This window comes from Anas acuta, chromosome 16 (assembly GCF_963932015.1).
Source record: "Anas acuta chromosome 16, bAnaAcu1.1, whole genome shotgun sequence".
NCBI classification, from domain to species: Eukaryota; Metazoa; Chordata; class Aves; order Anseriformes; family Anatidae; genus Anas; species Anas acuta.
Genome location: NC_088994.1, coordinates 5,319,505 through 5,338,568, shown reverse-complemented (window position 1 = coordinate 5,338,568; position 19,064 = coordinate 5,319,505). Strand labels below are relative to the sequence as shown.

At 50.5% G+C, this 19,064-nt stretch overlaps 1 protein-coding gene and 1 long non-coding RNA gene across 4 annotated transcripts in view; both read right to left on the bottom strand.

The window, feature by feature from the left end:
- Window positions 1-19,064, bottom strand: part of PPP1R16B (protein phosphatase 1 regulatory subunit 16B) — a 57,392-nt gene that overhangs the window by 6,389 nt on the left and 31,939 nt on the right. For all 3 annotated transcript variants that reach the window (XM_068700033.1, XM_068700034.1, XM_068700035.1), the window contains 8 exons: window positions 8,954-9,024; window positions 6,883-7,028; window positions 4,793-4,896; window positions 4,389-4,513; window positions 2,774-2,899; window positions 2,364-2,439; window positions 1,128-1,257; window positions 240-408 (listed from right to left, as the gene is read on the bottom strand). In XM_068700033.1, the coding sequence (XP_068556134.1) occupies window positions 240-408; window positions 1,128-1,257; window positions 2,364-2,439; window positions 2,774-2,899; window positions 4,389-4,513; window positions 4,793-4,896; window positions 6,883-7,028; window positions 8,954-9,024 (947 nt within the window). The remainder of the gene's footprint in view (window positions 1-239; window positions 409-1,127; window positions 1,258-2,363; window positions 2,440-2,773; window positions 2,900-4,388; window positions 4,514-4,792; window positions 4,897-6,882; window positions 7,029-8,953; window positions 9,025-19,064) is intronic.
- Window positions 12,681-16,732, bottom strand: LOC137865195 (uncharacterized). Its single transcript, XR_011101819.1, has 2 exons — window positions 15,409-16,732; window positions 12,681-15,317 (listed from the first exon to the last, which is right to left on the bottom strand). It is a non-coding gene; the product is annotated as an uncharacterized lncRNA (long non-coding RNA).

Here is a 19,064-nt window from a genome sequence, read left to right as displayed (position 1 = left end):
AGACCTATTTAAGCAGCTGTAAATCCCAAATAGCCTTTCCACTGTAGTGAGATATTCCTGTTTATTCTAAGTGAGAATTTGGTCTTTTGCTTAAATCCAATGGATAATAAATAATAAATAAATAAATAATAAATGTTTACAAATTTTCCAGCCACGTCCCACCCCAGGGCACCCACTGCTATTGAGCCTGCACTACCCACCCTCCTCTGAAACTCTTTAAGACAACTGAGATTCCTTACAGGGTCTGTGTTCTCCTGGTCAGGCCGAGTCTCCCCTATTTCTCCAATGAGACCCGAATTCCTTCCTTCTTCTGCAGCCCCCAGCTGCTGCCAGACGATGGCCTCTTTCTCGCATTCCTTCCTGTAAAGGTTTGTTCGGTCCGACAGGCTGGCCCTCCTCACCACCTTCCTGTGGGACACGGGGAAGGAGCATCAAAGCTGTGAGCAGGATACGGAACATCTTACCCTCTAACTCCTCTCACCTCCTCCTCGTGCTTCAAGGCATCTCCCACTGGAAAGTAACGTGAATTTAGCTTCCTGGCACCCACGCGAAGCAGACAAAGGCACTAGTGTGTATTAAAGGTGGGAGGAATTTTAAGGAGTTTTAAAGTAGTACTGCAAATGTGGGTTAGAGCTCACACAGCTCACCTGATGGATCTACTCTGCAGCCAGGGGAGTAAATACAGAGGGAAAGGCCCGTGAGACGGGGGAGTTCTGTGGTCTGCAGGACTGCTTTGATGTCTAGCAAAGGTCTTATAAAGGCATTTGCAAAGTGTCTGAGCACAGAATCTTGGCCATGAGAATTTATTGCTCTTCATTCCCCTTCCCCTCCGCCTTCCTCATTAAAGCTGTCAAGAAGCTCAAGTTAATCCATCTGAAGCACTGATTCTCAGTCCCAACATCCAGCGGTCCAGCAGGGGAAATTCTCACCACCTGGCTCTGCTCAGGGCAACTCTAAAGAACCCCTCATCAGAGGAGCTCTGCCTTCCACTGACAGCCAGCTTCTGCCTTCCAGAGTGTGCTCCGAAAGGGCAGACGGGCTCGCTCTCTGCACGCTGCCCGCGGGGTGCTCACACCTGGGGGGCCAAGCAAAGGCGCTGGGTGACCTGCGGGGAACAAGGCACTCACCCCCGGCTGCCGGTGCTGGAGGTCCTTCGGCTCAGGGAGGATTTGTGCCTCAGCTGCGACTTCATGATCACATCGTGCTTGTGTTTCAGCTCCAGAAGTAAGACTTTGAATTCCTCTTCTTCACAGAGATCTACGGGGCACACAAACCAGGCCATTAGTCAGACCATTCACACATGGCACCATTCACAGCATGGTACCACCTGCGTCTTCCTAGTAAATACAACTCCGAACAGCAGGAGGAGGAGAAAGGATATTTAAGCAAAATGTGCTTAGACACGTTTATCTCCAAACAAACTGCAGGAGCACAATGGTTTGGACACCTAAGTGGGATCAGAAAACAAGAGCTGCTCACTGTGACAGCGGCTCAGCTTTGCAGTGATCCAGCTATTCAGCTAGGTTTTATCCCATCTCTACCAGTACACTCTACCTTTACCTGTGAAAGGGTGAAAGAAATATTGACCAGTGTCTCAATACTTCAAGGTATGAGGAAAAGAAATTTCTGTAATTACCAGACTGCACCTCCCCTGGTTATAGCATTTTTACTTAAGTCTCCAGAATTTAAGACTAGACAAAGTCAGAGCATGTCAGGGTATAAGATGAGAACTTCCATCCTTGTAAAAAATCCTGTAGAAAAATGAGGATGCACAGATTTTGCAATTAAAAAAACCTTCATGCCAAAACCTTAATGCTCAGAAAACATTTTGCCAAAAGAAAATGTGGCACAAGATAATAACAGACATGGTCAGATGCTAACACTGGCATTTTTACTTCCAATCTGTTCCAGGACTTGTGTGTTTTCTCTTCCCTCTCCAACCCTAATAGGTCACAGCACTTCACTGCATTAAGACAGAACTAGAGACACACAAGTTTTAGGGCTGCACTCAGCTTTAGAAGTAGTACACCAAAGCCAGGTCTAAGACCATGATCCAAGATCAAGGAGACTCCAAAGCACAGGAACATGAGTGTGGACAGACAAGACAAAAGCTTGGTGCTCAAAAAATTCATTCTCCCTTCTTTTTTTGAGCAGGAAGAAGCATTTTCGGGAGTAACAAAGTAGGCTCTTTAAAACTTCAATCCCTGTTAAAGTCCCTATAACTTTGATTCTAGACACCTGAAAAATGAAGTGTTAATGCTTCTGAAAACACCATCTGAAGACTCCAGCAGGCTTAGAGGCAAAAGCTTCTAAAGGATTTTCTTAATGACTTTGATCTCGTTATTTAAGATTAGTAAACCCACCTATTGGCATCTCATCCAAAGATGTCCTGGCACTCAAGCTAGCCCCATGGGACACAAGCAACTCAGCCATCTGCATCTAAAGAAACAGAAAGAAAACCCAGTTGACAGAGGTATTTTAGGAAATCGTTTCCCACCTCAAACTGAAAAGTTGGAAGATGACAAGAAGCAATAGGATGCCTGCTCAACTTGCCTCACGTTTTTCTGGTACATGTGTGATGTTAAGCATAGTTCCCACCACTCAACTGCACAGACATTCTCTTACTGAGCTTTCTCAGCAAGAGCTTCTTTTTGGAGCCCTGTGGATCTCAATTGACACCATCCAGCAAGTCCAGCCCTAGTACAGATTGCTTGTTTGTACAGGCAGAAAAAAATGTCACCCTCATACACGAGTTTTGCAACAGAATCCTTACCTGTCCCCAGAAGGCTGCAGCATGAAGAGGTTCCCAGCCGTCCCAGTCCTTAACATCCAGGCTTGCCCCCTGGTCAAGGAGGACTTCAGCTGCATGCAGATACCCATTGGCCGCGGCTATATGCAGCTAGGAGACAAGGAACAGAGCAAGGACCATGAACATTTTTTCACACTGAGCTTCAGCAGAATTTCCTGGATGATGTCTGACTCCGGATTTAGACATGTTGGGCATTTGGTAGATGTATTCCATCAGGTCAGAAGCAGGTTGGTCCTGTTACTGATACTCAGCATTACCTGCACGTAATTCTGCTTGGAGAGGAAAGTGCTCAACAGTGCTTAAGATCTCTTACATATATGGCTTAAAACGTAATGTTTTCAAGTTTTAAATCAAGGGCTCCTAAGTGCTTCCCAATCAGCACGCAAACAGCACCATCAAAATGCAAACCTGCCAGGGAGAACAGCTAAGGTGAACTCTACATCCCTCATGCCAGAAAACATCCCCTCTTCCCCACTAAGTGCTGTGGATGTGATTTTTTGATGAAACGGTCAGCATGCTTTCGTCAAGACTCCCTTTGTGCAAGTGCACTTCCATGCTTTCTGTGATTGCTTTCACCATTTGAAAATCAGAAACATTTAAATTCACGGTGACTTCTAGTTAAAGAAGTCTGATTTTTCAGATACTGGCCTCCAACTATACCCATCACTTTGGAGACACGAATAACCATCTCCTGTACTCCACCATGACCCTTCATGTCTCTGAGGATTTTCATAATTGCTGTCTGCTGCTGCCTCTCTGAGCACACCATTGACCTGTACGCCATTCTGAAGGTATGAACTTCATTCAGAGCTCATTCTACTTCAGCTGTGCTAAAAAGGAGCACAAAAGCGTCTTTTCAAAATTTTCCACATGGATTCTACCTCTTGAAGTTAAAACCTCATCTGGAAATAAAGTCTGATGCTTTCTGGCAGTTCAATTAATTTCTACATAAATTTTATGGCACGGGGTCATTTCCTCTAGAGGTCGTATGATTTAACAAGGTATCAGTTAATGCTCAGAAACAGTCCAACAAGCAAATGCGAGCTTGAATCTGATGCTGATAGTTGTTAAAACAGTTACCAGTTTTCCAGGACTGGAAGGCAGTTTCACAGCTAGACCCTCTATGAGCAAGGTGGGGGTGATACAGAAAGGGAAGCCAATACACCTGTTTCTTTTTTAAAATATATAAGCCATTGAACAAGTATTATATGTATAAATTTATATCCTCATTGCAGGATATTTTGAACCTTTCTGTGGAAACTGCTGGTACCAACCACTGTCAGATGTGACACGGGGTCTCAGCAGCCTTACTGTAGGACCTGACCCGTGGGACAAGTGGCGGAGGTCACAGCAACAAGGGATTTGCTTCAGAAAGGTCAGGGTTAGGCACTAAGTTATGTCAGCTGTACTCATGGACAGAGCCCGTTCCTACGTGATGATACTAAAACAGAGGAAAAGATCCAGACAGCTTCCTCTCTCCTTGTACGTGTTGATTTTGTATAACCTCCTGCCACGGGGCAGGTTTCGTAACCCGCAGGCTAAAGGAAGGCAGAAGCGAAGCCGCGGCAGTTTCACTCACCAGTGTAGCACCCTGGGCATCAGTCCTGTTCAGGTCTTGTCCAGTCGCAAGTATGTCATGAATGTCACAGATCATGACCTGCTCCGGGGCAGCCCGCATCTCATTGATTTTTTCCTGTGTAATTCCTGTTAAAATTCCAATTGAGGAGAAGAGTCGGAAAGGATCTTTGTCTCCACTGGTTGAGCACAATTATACTCATGATTCCTTGTTGATACGGCCTCACATTCTTTCCAGAGGCTGAGGGGACTTCATAATTTAGGAATCAGAGAAACTAAACAGTTCCAAAACATTACACCAGGCAGCAGCTCTCTGCTTCTCTCAGGAGGCAAAGCAAGAGCTGAGAAGGTCATTTAAAGTACTACACTGGCCCCCTTTTGAATTCTACATGTTCTCAGCCTCCTTACCCTGATAGGCCATGCAAGTCTCGATGACATCCAGGGTTGGCTCATCTTCACAGAGGTCGTACGGCATGTTGCCATCCGCGTTTACTGCCAGCAGGTCTGCTCCACTGCAAGGGGAAAAAGGTGTCACGCGAGAAAGGATTCCCATATTATCCTAGAGCAGACAGTGCCAAACACTGGGATAACGTTTGGCAAAAAGCAGCGGGGGTCTCACAGTTGCCCAAATGTCTCCAAGATTTGTTTGAGAATTTAGATTTAAAACAAAGCCATGGAGCTACGAGTGGGGAAGAAGACAAATTCCAAAAGCAGATGAAAGGCAGCCCCTCCTTTGTGGGCTGTGGGGGACACAAGCCACTGAGCCGTTCCTGTCCTCTCCTGACCTACCACTTGTCCTGGCACTGTACAGACCAGCAGCTTCTCAAGGATAGAAGTGATTTATTTGCTGAATTTCTGGATATTAATGCCAAGCAACTACCAGGTGCTTGTTATTTGGGCACTTGGCAGCCCTTGAACAAAAAGTTCACGAGGACCGGAGAAGTTGTGGGAGATAGAGGCTGAGTGGTGGAGGGAGCCTTCCACCTAACCAAGGGCACACTGGCAAAAATGAAAAATAAAATAGTAACCATACAAATTTCTGGCAACTGCTGAATTTCTCCATCTGATTTTCCAAAAGCACTCCTCTAAGCCACTGTATCACCTCCAGGAGGTACTATTTGGAGTGAAAATAGTCACTTTTATTGTTCACTAGCCTCATATTCTCACATGGTAAAAGAATTTCCTGCACCTTCTGAGCTTTGCCATTTTAGCTAGCTGTTAAGAAGTCCTCAGCTGACCTCTGCTCTACCTGGCAAGATGGCAGACAACATCCCCTTGCATTTACATTCCTGTTCCTTTACTTTTTTTCTCCTCTCTCTGCCCGAGCAGAACAAACTGCACTGAAAATCACACTTGCAATGTTCCTGTGTTAGTTTAATCAGCAAATAAAAAAGTAAGGAACTGAACATCTCGTGTGGGCTGCCACCTCTGATGGTCTCCCAGGGCTCCAGGTGCCACCACCAGTACCACTGCCTTCCCTGGCAGTGTTTAACCAGCCACTTGGTGTGTGAGACCTGCTCCAAAGGACAACTTTCATCATAGCAAACAGATTGCCCATTCCTCAAAAGTCCAGTGGAAGACTCTTTCTGAGCATGACACCATGCCTGCATCCTCTGCCTCACTTCCTTCATTTTAAGTCAAGAAAGAAGGGCAAAAATTTCCATGGTAGTGTCCCAGATGGCAGCACTGCAGGGAGAAGAGGCCCTCAGGGAGAGGTGACAGGCTGTGATGTGCAAAGCAGCACAGTAAAACCCCAAAACACATTTTGCCCTCTCCACCGTCACCCCGGCAAATGGAGGAGAGTCCTCTGTTTGCAGCCAGGACTGTCTGCTCCAGCAGGTGCTCATTAACAGCTGCACGTGGTATGGCTCAAAACGCATCCTTCCTCTTCCTCCTTGCCAACAAGCCCAGGGAAGACACGAGCTTTGTGGTCCTTGAAAAGGCAAGGGGGAGGTACAAGGTGAGCGCCCTGCGTCATACGGCTGGGGAACAAACGCATTATGAGCAGCTATCTGGTCACTAATTAAGAGCCAGTAAGGCAGGTCAAAAAGTTCAGCCAAGCACTCAAGCCATAGGAACCTGCTGTCCTCCCGCATCGGTGTCTGACTGTGGCTGGAAGATCTGAAGCTGTGTTTAAAAGCCTGAGAATAGGTCGTGCTGGCTGCTCCTATTCCTACCCATCCAGCAAGCGCAGTGCAACGAGCACAAACACAGGCACCTACACACCAGAACACAAGGCAAAATGGGCAAATTTCAGCCCAGTCCTGAGCACCTTCCTGAAACTGAGTCAGGCCACCTGGGGTTTTACTGCATCTCCTCAGCCTTTCTGCTCTTCCTCCTCCACCTCCTCTTCCCCTACGCAGGAAGGAGTCCCACGAATGGCCTGTGAGCAGGCAGCAACCACCACCAAGAGGTACCAAGCAGCCCCAGTGCCCACCCAGAGAAGCTGCAGGTTAAATCAGACTTGCAGAAAGGAGCAGACACAAGAAGCCACCTACTGCTGGATGAGGATCTTCACCAGGTTGATATGACCACATGTAGCTGCTGCGTGCAAGGGAGTCCACAGCTCGTTGTCCTTGGCATTGACGTTGGCCCCGTGGTTGAGGAGAAGCTTGACTATCTCTTCGTAGTTGTCTATGCAGCACTGGTGAGGAAGAGATGTAGACAAATTGTTTCGGTTTGCTTTCTACTTTGGGAAGGTGAGGGCTCATCCCTGCTCACCTGTACCACGGTACCTGGACACGGGGACCTACTTTATGCTGTGGTATTTGACAACGAGCCTCACCAACAGCATCAAACACCAAGTTCAACACAACCAGGCCAGAAAGGCACCGTGCAGAACACCCACATGGTGCACTGAAGGTCACTGATGTTCTGCAGGGCCTTCTGGTTTGGGGCTTGAGCAGGAGGGGAACATCAGCAAATATGCACACAGCTGCTGCCTCACTGGCTCTTCCATATTCAAGAGCAAACAGAGCAGAAATTCAAGGTAAGCAGCACAGCTGCATACCGAGGGAGGAGCTGACAAGCTGACATTCCCTTTTCTTAGGGAAAATCCCACGCACTGGCACGCAATGAATAAAAACTTCTAAGCAGCTCACGCTACCTACCACAGTTATCTGAAGAGATGCAAGCTGGATTCCCAACAATATGAAGTGCTTCATGGGGCATCTTTCGTTTCCTGGAAAAATTGGCATCCCCCATGCACTCACACCAAGAGGGGCCTCAACTGCTTCCTTTGGGGAAGGTGGAATTTGCTCTTTGACCCACCTTGTGCTCAATTTTTGATATGAACGTGCGTGTGGGACATTAAAATAAGATCGGTCCTTGTGCAGAAAGCCCGTTTGTGGTCTGCCCACGCCGGAGCCTCGTGGCCCAGTGCTGCAGTGGAGGCTTGTACAGGGGCCGGAGCACACCCACAGCAAGCATCTCGGCAGCCAAGCGACAAGGACCCTTTGTGTATTTCTATTTCTGTTTACTATTTATATGTGGAAGTGAGGCTAAAATCATGCCTGTCAGACTGCCAAGTTATCCCAGAAGCATAAGCCGCATCCTTCACGGGAAGCCACTGCCAATGGGCATTTGTGTCCGTCTGGCAGCTCCTCTCTGTTCAGGGATACAATTAATTCTCGTGAAGTCAAAGCTTCCACCTCAGCCCCCAAATGCACCTTTACAAAAACTGATCCTTCAGTGGGCAAAGCCTTTCACAGCTCCAGCAGCTGGCGGTGGAAGCACAGAGGCTGCCAGCAGCACCAGCTGCCTGCGTTTCTGTGTGCAGAACAGCATCGCTTTGGAGAGGAGGTGGCAGGAGCTTTTGCTCTTCTAGGAGCCGCTTTGCCTTTTCAAGCAAGCATCCACCCAGCTTTGAAGACAGAAAGCGACTCGCAGAGGAATCCAAAATGCCAAGTCAATGGGAGCATTTACAGTGGGGACAAACGGAGAGAAAGCCGCGTGTCCCCGTTCCACCCTCGGAGCGAGCTCCACAACTACGCTGTTGTTTTTGGCGGAGGCGGTGGCTGCCAGGCACCGGGAGCCCCACGGGACTGCCACGGGGACTGTCCTGAGGCTTTGGCACCGAGCATCTGGGCTCACGAGGTGGGGTGGGGACGGGGCCGTGGGAAGAACAAAAAACCCTGGCAGCACGGAGGCTCTGAGGAAGGACACAGGCAGGCACCCCAGGACAGCAGCCCTGTGTTTTCCTGCAGATCTGCTGCTGCCCCTCACACCGACCATGAAGTCACACAGCCTGCGGAGAGCTCTTCAGACACCTTGGGCACCATTTATCTAAGCCCCTTCCAAACCTTGTAAGGTTGCCGTAGTCTCAGGGTGAGTTAACCAGCTGTAAGAGTTTACCGCCCAGCCCCATAAAGATTATAGTGTGAGCAATGTCGGTGTTGGTGCCTGAAACCCAGCCCCAATTCCTGAGCCCTTACCACCACGGAACAAAGCCTCATGTACAGCATGAGATGGGTTTTATCTTGGCTTGCTCCCAGCACAATGTGGCAAAGCTTCCCTGTTTTATCTGAGCGAGGAAATGATGCAGGGAGCGTTCCCCGTGCTGTGCCTCACCTGATGCAGTGCGGTCAGTCCGTCTTCATTGCACAGGTCGGGGCTGATGTTGCTCTTCAGCAGGTAGCACACTGCAAGGGAGGAAGAGAGGAGAGGGCGGTCAGAGCGGGCACCTCCTGTGCACAACCCCAGGCAGCGGTGGCAGCGGAGCAGCCCTGCTGGCTTTATCCAGCAGGGAGCAGCAGCACACAGCTCTCCCCCCTGCCTCCTTCCAAAGGAGGCTTTATGACAGCCATCATTTTCACACGGCAGTGCTGGAGCAATTTATGTTTTCTTCTTTTGCTTAATGACAACCGGGAGCGACCTCTGCACGCTGCAGCCCAGGAGAGCTCCGAGGCGATCGGTGACTTTTGGGTCCTGAGCTACAGCCATAGGAGACATCACAGAGTCACAGAACCATCTAGGTTGGAAGAGACCCAAGATCACCCAGTCCAACCTCTGAGATCTCACTCTGGGAAGATGAGGTCTTGCCTCAAGAAGTTATCAGCGTGGTACTGGAAGCCCAATACATTCATGGCACATCTAAAACACACCAGGGTTGCTTTGGACACTCCGTATGGATGGGTGGGTGTTTGAGGAAAGCTTCCCAGAGGCTTAACTTTTAAATTGCTGCTTTGGGGGGAAAGGATAGGTTTTATTCCATTAAAATGCAAATTTGGGGAACAGATGAAAAGCCTCCAGGTAAAAGATGAAGTTTGCTCTGGGGTGCAGCTCTTCCATGGGTAATAGCAATAAGGCTGGCAGAGGGAGCAGCCAAATAGCAATAGCAGGAACTTGCAATCCAATGAAATCAAATTCACTGACAGGTCTCGGTGATCCATACCTGTCTGCTGGTGCTTGCTTTCTCCTTCCCTGCTTTTTCTGTAGATGTTTCCCTACCTAATGCTTTTCCCACCCCAGCTGTCACTGCCAGCGCAGGCATAAGCCAGAGGTTCGCAGTCATTTCCTTGGGGCCAGCGCAGCAACATGTTCCAGCCCCACCTGATCTGTTGGCAAGGATACAACCACTGAGCGAAACCAGAGCTGCAAAACAAGGAGCAGTAACGAAGCTAAACAGGCAATAAACGTCAGAGCTGGCAGTCAGGAACGGCTGCAGGGCCGGCCGCTCCCAAAGCACCCGTGGTGCTGATGCCCACCATGGGCAGAGGGAGCTCCCTCCCAGTACAACTGGGGGAAACTGGGAGCAGGGCAGCTCCTGGCAGCCAGCGTGGGGCCTGGGGGACTTCCTCGCTGGAAAACAGGGCCAGGAGCACACTGATGCTGATTTACGAAGCTTTGTTCAAGAGAGGTGGAAAGCACACTTGTAAGTCAAACTGGAAGCGAAGTGGGATTTTGTTTGGACACCACCGGCCTGATGTCAGCAAAAAGGGAGGCAAATGTGGACAGAAGTGGAGTAAGGCACTTCCCATCATGGCACCGTTTCACCAAACGCTGGCGTTTCCCTCAGCTGGAAACAACCTGCAGGCATTGACACCTGCTGGGTAAACCGGTACAAAAGAGGGAAAGACAGCAAAGAACAAAACTCGCCCCACACCACGGCAAAACCCCCTCACCACGGCAAGTCCAAGGCATGCCGGTTTGTTTCCAGCTCGGAGGCCAGCGCAGGAAGCCTGCAGCTCCTCCAGCTCCCCCAGCACTCTCCTGCGTGCCTGCATCGAGGCGCTGAGCTCCCTCCGGGCAGCACGCCCACCACCACCACCGCGCTCCTGCTGCCCGGCCGGAGCTCTGCTCTGCTCATCGGGGCTGGCTGAGAGGCACGTCACCCCCAGCGGATCTGCTGGCCTGTTATTTATTCTGGATGCTCTGCCGTTAAGGCTTTAATTCAATCTGGGCCACTTAAGAGCCATTGTGTCCTAACGACAAGCAGCTCCATAATCACGTTTCGCCTGATTATGGAGATTTGGACAAGTAGATGCTGGCGGATCGACCCTGCGAGTGCTGTCCCTCCATGGGGAAGATGCAAAAGCATAAATCCTGGCTCGTTAGGGTGTTTGGGGTTTTGTGCTGAAGGCTTTGTGGTCACGGCTTGGCAGAGCTCGTGAGAGTCCTTAAAGGGTTAAGAATCAGACAAGGATTTGTCTTGCCCTAAAGCAGCTTTGAATTCTCCACTGACCCCTGCAGCAGCCCTCGTCTTGGCTGTACACCATGGCTCCCACCTGCCCGCAAAACATTTCCCTCTACACCCTGACACACCAGAGACTGATGGTCACGAGACACCAAAAAAAGTCCCACAAGGTAATAAAGCCAGCCATGGATGGGGTGCCAATGAATTCATGAGGACACTGCTCGGGTAAGAGGCCAGACTCCTTGCCAACTCGCCCTAAAGTAAAGCTGGCATTGAGAGGCGCAGCAGTGGGAGCACAAAGCTGGGCAGCAGCGAGTCCTGGCTCCTTCCTCCAAAGCCAGAGGGACGTCACATTGAGTGCTCGCCCACTGCCTGTGCTCCAGGCAGGCTGCAGAGGGACACGGAGGGAGGACGTGGACATCTTTGGTCCCCTGCCAACCACCCTACAGCGACCTGGCTTAAAAGCATCCCTCCCGTGTGACTGGTGACACCAAACCCGGCTGTAGGAGCAATGTGCATTTGTGGGTTTTCCAGCACCTGAAGAAAGAGGAGCACAGCTGCAGAGCTTTGCAGTGCTGGAAGACAACCCACCACTTCCAGCGCTGCCCCCGATCCTCTCTGTTGTCTGCAGCACGGTGCGAGAGGAAGGGACCTGAGCGAGCAAAGCGCTTCTCTTCGAGGCTGCCGGTGCCACACACCTGGCTGGGAAGCTCAACTCCTCCTCCTCCCACCACAGCACCAGCGAGGCCATACAGGCAGGACGGATACGCTCCAGGGATGCAGAGCGATCGCCAAGAGCAGCCGATTGCCTTCTGCTGGTAAAGCCTCAGCACTCCGCTCGCAGGGACACTGCTGAACTCAGGCAGTGCAGCAGGAAGGGCTGCAGGGGTTAGCAGCCAAATCGCTGCCAGCTTAAAGGGTCGAGGTGACTGCAGCCTGCAAAATGGGCTTTTATGGGTCACATCTGAGCGATCAGCAGGCAGCAGCCTCCACTTCAGCACTTCTGATTAACTCCACTCTGACACTTCTGATTAACTTCTTAAAGAGAGCTCAGTGCCTGCGATGCTGAGCTCCTTCAAATCTGTCCTTCGTGGCGTGTAGGCGGGGGGAGGTGGGGAGAAGGGGCTGGGTGCGTGGATATACTTCATTACAAGTTGTGGGAAGCAGTTCCAAACGCAGAGCAAATGAAGGAACGAAAATTATTACAATAAGAGTGGGGGTGAACAAATTGTTGTGAATAATTCATTGCAAATGATATTAACTGAACAATCACTCAAATGTATTTTCCATTATTCTGCTTGCTCTGCCTATAATTGAACCTTTCACACGCCAAGATGCTGTACATTAATCTTCGATTTATATTTTATCATTCACATCTGCGCTGCGTTAAATGGAAAATGCTCTCACAAAAGCTGTGAAAATGGATCCCCAAAGCAGCAGGTTTTAAGTCACCCTCTGCCTCAGGTCCTGGGGCAGCCCCACGCAGATCCTCCTCCCCGCACACCACAAACCCACTGCCAGCAGCTCCCAAGCCTCCCAAGCCTTGCTTCTCCTCCCCCAAACCTACAAATCAAGGGGAAGACAAAGAAGCCACTGCAGAGGCCCTAAGGAAAATTCAGCGTGGGGTAATCAGCTCTCTCACCTGAAGAGACAGGACAGCGCTATCATTTTACATTTATTTTACTTCCCACAGAGGTTATACGAGAAACAAATGTTCCAGGAAGGTTCCTGAACCAGATGGAGACTTCTCCGTGGAGAAAAATGCCTTTGTCAGTGCAGTTCCCCCAAAGTCAATAAACTACACCATGAAATTCTGGATAATATCACACTCCCACCTATACCTGGCTTCTGCATACTTCAAGTATTACTAATCCATCACAGACAAAGCCAGCTGATACTGGGAGGAAAAATGAACAAGACAACAAACAAACAAACAAAACACCTTTCCAACAGGAGGTCCCCAAAACACCTTTCTGATAGCAGCTCCCCAAAATATACAGTGGCAAATTGTCCAGACTGGCAGCAGGCTTCCCTGTGTGCTCCGAGTTCACACACACACACACACACACGCACGGAGTTTTTGCAGGTCCAGGTTTACGTACAACCTTTGCACTCAGCGACTTCTTTTTGAAAGTGATGTGTAAACTCTTCTGTTTCACTGTCTGGTTCTCCTCTCCTGAAGGACACCTAAAAGCTGCTCTTGCAGTGAGGTTCCTAAGGCAGTGGAAGGATTCTCCGACATTTATACACGATTTCACACAAGTTTCACCTGGGTTACGATGCACACGTCTGCGCACCGGTAGAAGTCACTTCCACCCAAACACAGCTTTAAGCCAAGCCCCAGTTTGGCAGACGAAACTCCTCCAGCATCACTCGCAGTGATGCACGGGTGCTGCCTGCACCAACACGTGTGCCAGCAAAGGTCTCAGCAGCCTGACCCCCGGCCGGGCTCTGGATGGGCTCAGCTACTTCATGATGGGCTTCTCCTGCTATGGTTTTGCAGGGATGTTTGTCACATAGGAGAAACTTTGCCAGAAAAATGGTATTGAGGCTACCAGTGCTTTGCCAGCATCACATCCAGCTGCCTAACGCCGCATGCCATGATATTGGTATTTAAGAGCCCAACTAAACCCTGAGCAATCCCAGGAGGAACGCACTCAGCCCTGTCCTCTGCTCCTGCACCGCACCACTGAGAGCCCAGCCCGGCCCACTGACAAACTGCAACTCCCGGGAGCTTTCTGAAAGACAAAATAAGCCGTGGAAAACAAAAACCATGCTCAGCTCAAACATTGAGCACGCCTAAAAATAAATATGGCCTGTTTTGCCTGCTGAGCTAGCAAGCGAGACATCCCACCCTGCTTGATGGCTGAGCTTTCTCAGGCAGGATCAAAGCCTGCGAAGACACCTCCCACCTCGGTTACGGCTGGGCACACACATCCCTCCTACCATACCCACCAAATCTGGCAGGTTTGGAAAGAGGCCAGCAGAGTCCCGTCTGCTTTGTGCCACGTGCACGAGGGCAGGGAACATTTCATTTCATCCTCAGCCCAGGCGCTCGCAAGGAAAGCCTATTTCTAACTGTGACACTTCTCGCCCATCGGAGCGCCCCCGTGGCCACCCGCAGAGCCAGCCGTAGTGCTGTCTGCTGACTGCTGCCTACAGAGAAAATGCTCTTTGGTCAGTGGGCACAGCCAGGTGCCCGAGCCCTGCCGCATCCCACGTTTCCCATGTTTTGTGTCTAGGTTCACCTATAATCCACTTAGCGCTAGTGATGCCAAAGCATCTTTCTTTTATGGCTGCCATCCACCTGGGATTGCTCTGACCAGTAACACTGTGTGAGCTGCCCATCTGCAACCAGCAGTGCTCAAAGGACACGGTAGAAGCAAAGCCAGATTCGTTTCAATAGGCAAAATAAAAATTATAGGAAGCTGCCATCTGATGAGCCCTCCTAAGGATGCAGCGTCCCATTAAAAGGCACCCCCACCCTCTCCTCCTGCTCAGGCTAACAGTGAAATTGGCCCACTCGGGAGATACTAAATACATAAAAGAAAGCTGAGGTCAGAGACTAGTTTTTCAGTTTCCTATTCCTCACCTGCTATTGGAAGAATAAATAAATCATTTTGGTATGGTCTTTAAACAGATGATGGGCTCGAAGGGCTGAGTGTTTTATGTAACCTGCGGGCTCAGCTGCCTTCAGCAGGATCGCTGTGGGCAGGGAGCCAGGGAAGCAAATTCCCCAATATCTTTGTGACAGTGACACCTGGGCTGCCAAAGAGCCTCTTCTCTCTTTAAGAGGCACTTTGGAGTAGGTATTTGTGAATTGTGCCTATTTGGAGAGGGCCAAAAAATATTTCTGTCAGATTTACGGAGCTGTGATCAAGGAGATCAGGGCCAAGGTCCCCAGGGTGACCCAGGAGCTGTAGCCACGAGCAGAGCAACGCCAGGTTTTGGGGTGCTGTGGTGCTGGGCAGAAGTCCCTGCACAACGTGCAGAGAGACTTGCCCGCTGTCTTCAGAGCCCTGTGAGGCAGCAGCCTCAGCAGGGAGGTCCAAGAGAAACGAGGGCTGGAGGACAGCCACGTCCTCCAGAGCGGCTCGATAGGAACCTGCACCCCCAAGCCCCTCAGCTGGCTCCTCACACGTGGGGTTGGGTGCATGCAAGCAGGTAAGCAGCACGCCTCGTTCCTTGGAGTCTCAGGCAGAGCCAGATGAAGGACACCTCCAGGATCAATAACTGCTGACCAGGACCTCCTCTTCTCCTACTGGCCTCTTCCAGCTTTCTTCCCACAAAAAGTTCTCCCTGGAAGTCGTGAGAACACCTTCAAACCCATTCAGACATCTCAACATCAAAGCCTTTTATCCGAGTAGCACAGAAGATCCCACTTAAATACCTGTTCAAAGACCGCTTTTGATCTGCAGGCCCAAAACCTACCCACTGACACGTGCCGCTGCAGCAGTCACCGTCTGTGAAGTCGATCCTAAGCCTATTAGAAAATAAACCTTTCGGAGCACCAGAAAGAAAAGGCAGGGAAAAAAAAATTATTTGGCTTTAATAGAAATCTAAACACTTCTTCAGATGTAATAAAAGGGAGCAGCGGTGTCAGGAGGTAAATTTCTCCAGCTACCCGAGTATCGCAGAGCTCCCCCCGTTACCCCGCCGCGGTCGTGCAGCAGGTGAACGGTGCCTGGGGAGCAGAATTGCTCCGTGCAGCCTGGCAGTATTTGCAACAGGATACTCGAATACGCTCTGTATAGCAGGAAATAGTTCGTATTGCCATTTTAAAGTGTTACTTGGTTCCAGAGTCAACAGCCTCTGCCCCAGCTCGTATTTCAGGCATTTATGGGCTCAGCCCGGCAGCTGTACGTTGACCTGAACACCACGAAGGCTTTTAAGAGCCTCAATTATAAAACAGGAAACTTTCTATTTAGAGTAACGGGAAAGAGGTTTTGCTAGAGGGGTGGGCAAATGTCTACTTGCTTTTCAAGCTGCCCTGCATTAACACCAAACGATCCCCTTCAGGCAGAGCCTGCGGGCTGCAGCCTGGCTCCTGCTGCCCAGCCCCAGCTCTGATGGGCAGCTCCCACCTTGCTGCTCTCCTTGGAGGAGCTCCTGCTGCTTTGGGTCTTTCGGTCCCTTCTCCACCATCTGCTGCACCCCCTGTGACCTTGAGCAGCACGTTGAGTTTTTTTTATTTCCTGTGAATTTGTCTCCACGTAGTACAGGATGAGTACACACAGGATGAAGATCTTCAAGAGATGAAAGACCAAATCTCGTAGGGAGGTCTGATCGCTGCACTGATGAAGCAGGCTTGAAGCAGGCTCCTTCCTACCTAAACACTCGAGAGCACAGTGTGCCAGGACACGCTCTGTGACAGAGCCCTATAAAACCCCTCCTGGTGTGAAACAGCACTCGCAGGAGCCAGTGGCAGCCCCCAGGTCACCCCGACCACACCACTGCCCCACACGGGAGACCCTGGGGGCACGGCAGGAGTTAAAGCATAATCTGCTAAATCATCCCCCCCTGCCCGACAGCACGGCTTCTTACTGGAAACTCCGCACTGCGATGCGGTGCCGGAAGGGAAATGTCTGTCAAGGAGAAAGTCCCCGTCCCCCCCACGCCTCTTTTTGCTTTGTTAATAAAAAAAGATTGTGGTTTCCTTTTAAAAAGCAAACGCTACAGAAATAAAACTTTCACACAAGTTTAGCAGCACCCTGCACTGTACCAGGGAAACACCGGCTGGTCCTCCGCAGCCCTCCCGCTTCAGCAGCCTGCAGTTATTCGGCAGCAAGTTGTAAGCAATGCCGAGATCTGAATTTCAGCACAGCCTTGCAGGCAGAGATCTCTGCAAGCCCTGCTGCCATTAGCAAAGCAGCTCCAGGCTCTCTCCTGGGATTTTACAGCCGGCATTCGCCTCATTTCACAGATGTGACATCTCAGCCTGAGTTAGACCAAAGGCTCTGGAGGCTCGGGTTTCTTCACCAAGGTCACAGCGACGGTCGCCGGCACGGCTGTGACGGTGCCGGGAGTCCCAGCTCTCCTCTCCTCTCCTCTTCTCTCCTCTCCAAGAGGCGGAGAGCGAAGCACGTCAGGTCACCAGGCCTACCTTCTACAAACGTCCCTGAGCTCCACCAGCAACCCAGCCGGCCCAGCTTCTGTTTTACGGTGTCCTTTTTAAGTCTCCCCTCTCACAAGCCTGAGAAGTTTGCCCGTTTTCAGTCCGCACTTGGCTGCCTATCACACAAAGACAAATCGCACAGCTAAGAGCCTTGGTTTTGGTATCAAGGAAGAAGCACGTTTCGTTTGCTCTCCAGGCAAAACACCTCCGATCTCAGGGACTGCCCCGGCTCGAGCATCATCCCCAGGCAGCTGCTGCTCGCGGTGCCTGCGGCAGCCTGACACCAGCACAGGCAGCTGTCACGGCCACCAAGCAACTGCACAAAGTCATGGAGCCAGCAGCAAACAGCCCCTCGAAGGGACCTGGCCTGGAGGCACAGGAAATATTTGGACCATTGCGAACCAAGAAAAGGTGTTTCCAGGAGGGATCCGCACTCCTCATGCTGCAGGTTTGGTTTTAACACGAGCAAACCCATCACGAACTGATTGCCTGCAACACCACCACGCTGCTGGGGACAGAGCAGCCGGGGGGTGAGAGCCACGGGGACTTCTTTCGCAGCTTTTGGCAACCACCAAACCCTTGTCAGAGCAGTTGGAGATGGAAAACGTCAATGAAGGCACAGAGCGCTGCGTGGAAACTGTTTTTTTGCCTCGTGGAGCTGAACCTGATCCCACTGAGGATGCTCTGCTCGGTAAAGACCACAGCATAAACCTGCTTCAGGTTGCTACTCCCACAAATCCTCCTTTAAGCCCCATTATCTCAAGCATCCACGTTAAAGAAAATAAAAAAGGCCCCATTATGAAGAACATGACAAACACTTCATTCCCTAATTTCACAGCAGAAGCTCTGAAATCCCCCACCACGACTCCTCAGAGACTGCACAAAGACAAAAGACCTCTAGGTTAGGTCAAAGCAAGTGACTCTAAGTGGTCCCTAAGCGACCAGGAAGTGCTCTGCATCCAGACCAACTCGTTCCAACACTCGTGCCACCTGCCCCATCACACAGAGCTGAGCCTCCCTCCTCCTGTCCCAAGTTTTACGCGATTTCTGCTCCCCACAAAGGCACCCAGTAGAAGCTGAGCGCTCCCAGCCCGGATGATGCACTACAGGCAGGAGGAGAGCCCACGAGGAAGCAACCTCAGAGCCTGACGTGCCACTTGGACTATTTTAGGGGTAAAAAAAAATAGCCCAGCTGCTTGCCTTCGCCCTCAGCCAGCTGAAGGCTTTCACCTGCAAAAATTGAGTTGAATTCAGCAAAAGCATTCAGAGCAGAGCTGGGGAGCGAGCCAGCTCCCCTTCACAGAAAGGGAAGGGAAGGGAAGAAGGGAAGTCTGGGGTCTGAGTGCATGGGCACGGCTCAGACCGGGACTCTCAATAGTTACAGGAGAGCTCGAACAGGTTTAGGGTCAGTCTAGGGTTCTCTGGGCTCTCTAGTGAATGTTTAACGTAAAGTGGAAAGGAGACAGCTGAAATTCTCCTCCACAGCTTGCTTTGGCTTGGTGCTTCACACCGGGTCACTCGTGGCTCAGATTCAGGGCACACATCTCTCCCAGCTGCCGAGGGGAGTGCGTCAGTCTCAGCAATGGTTTTGTTGGGTTTTTCACTTCGTTTTTCACCTCATGAGTTTATTAACAAAAGTTACAGCTTAAACAACCAAATAATAAAGAAATAAACATAATTCCTACAGTCCTTAGGCAGGTGATTAACCTGTGTTTAAAGCATCCCGTTTCTCAGAGCAGTGTCATGAACACTGAGGATGTAAATCCTCGATGCTGGGAGCAAGGAACTGCACCTAACAGCAGGGAGCAGAGAGAGCATGATGCGCCCTGCTTCCCTCCCTTCACCTCTCTGAGAGGTTTCCTGACCTGGGATGAAATACATCGTCCAACTTGGCATTGGCTCTGCAAGTCCATGCCTCCCACTCCCTCTTC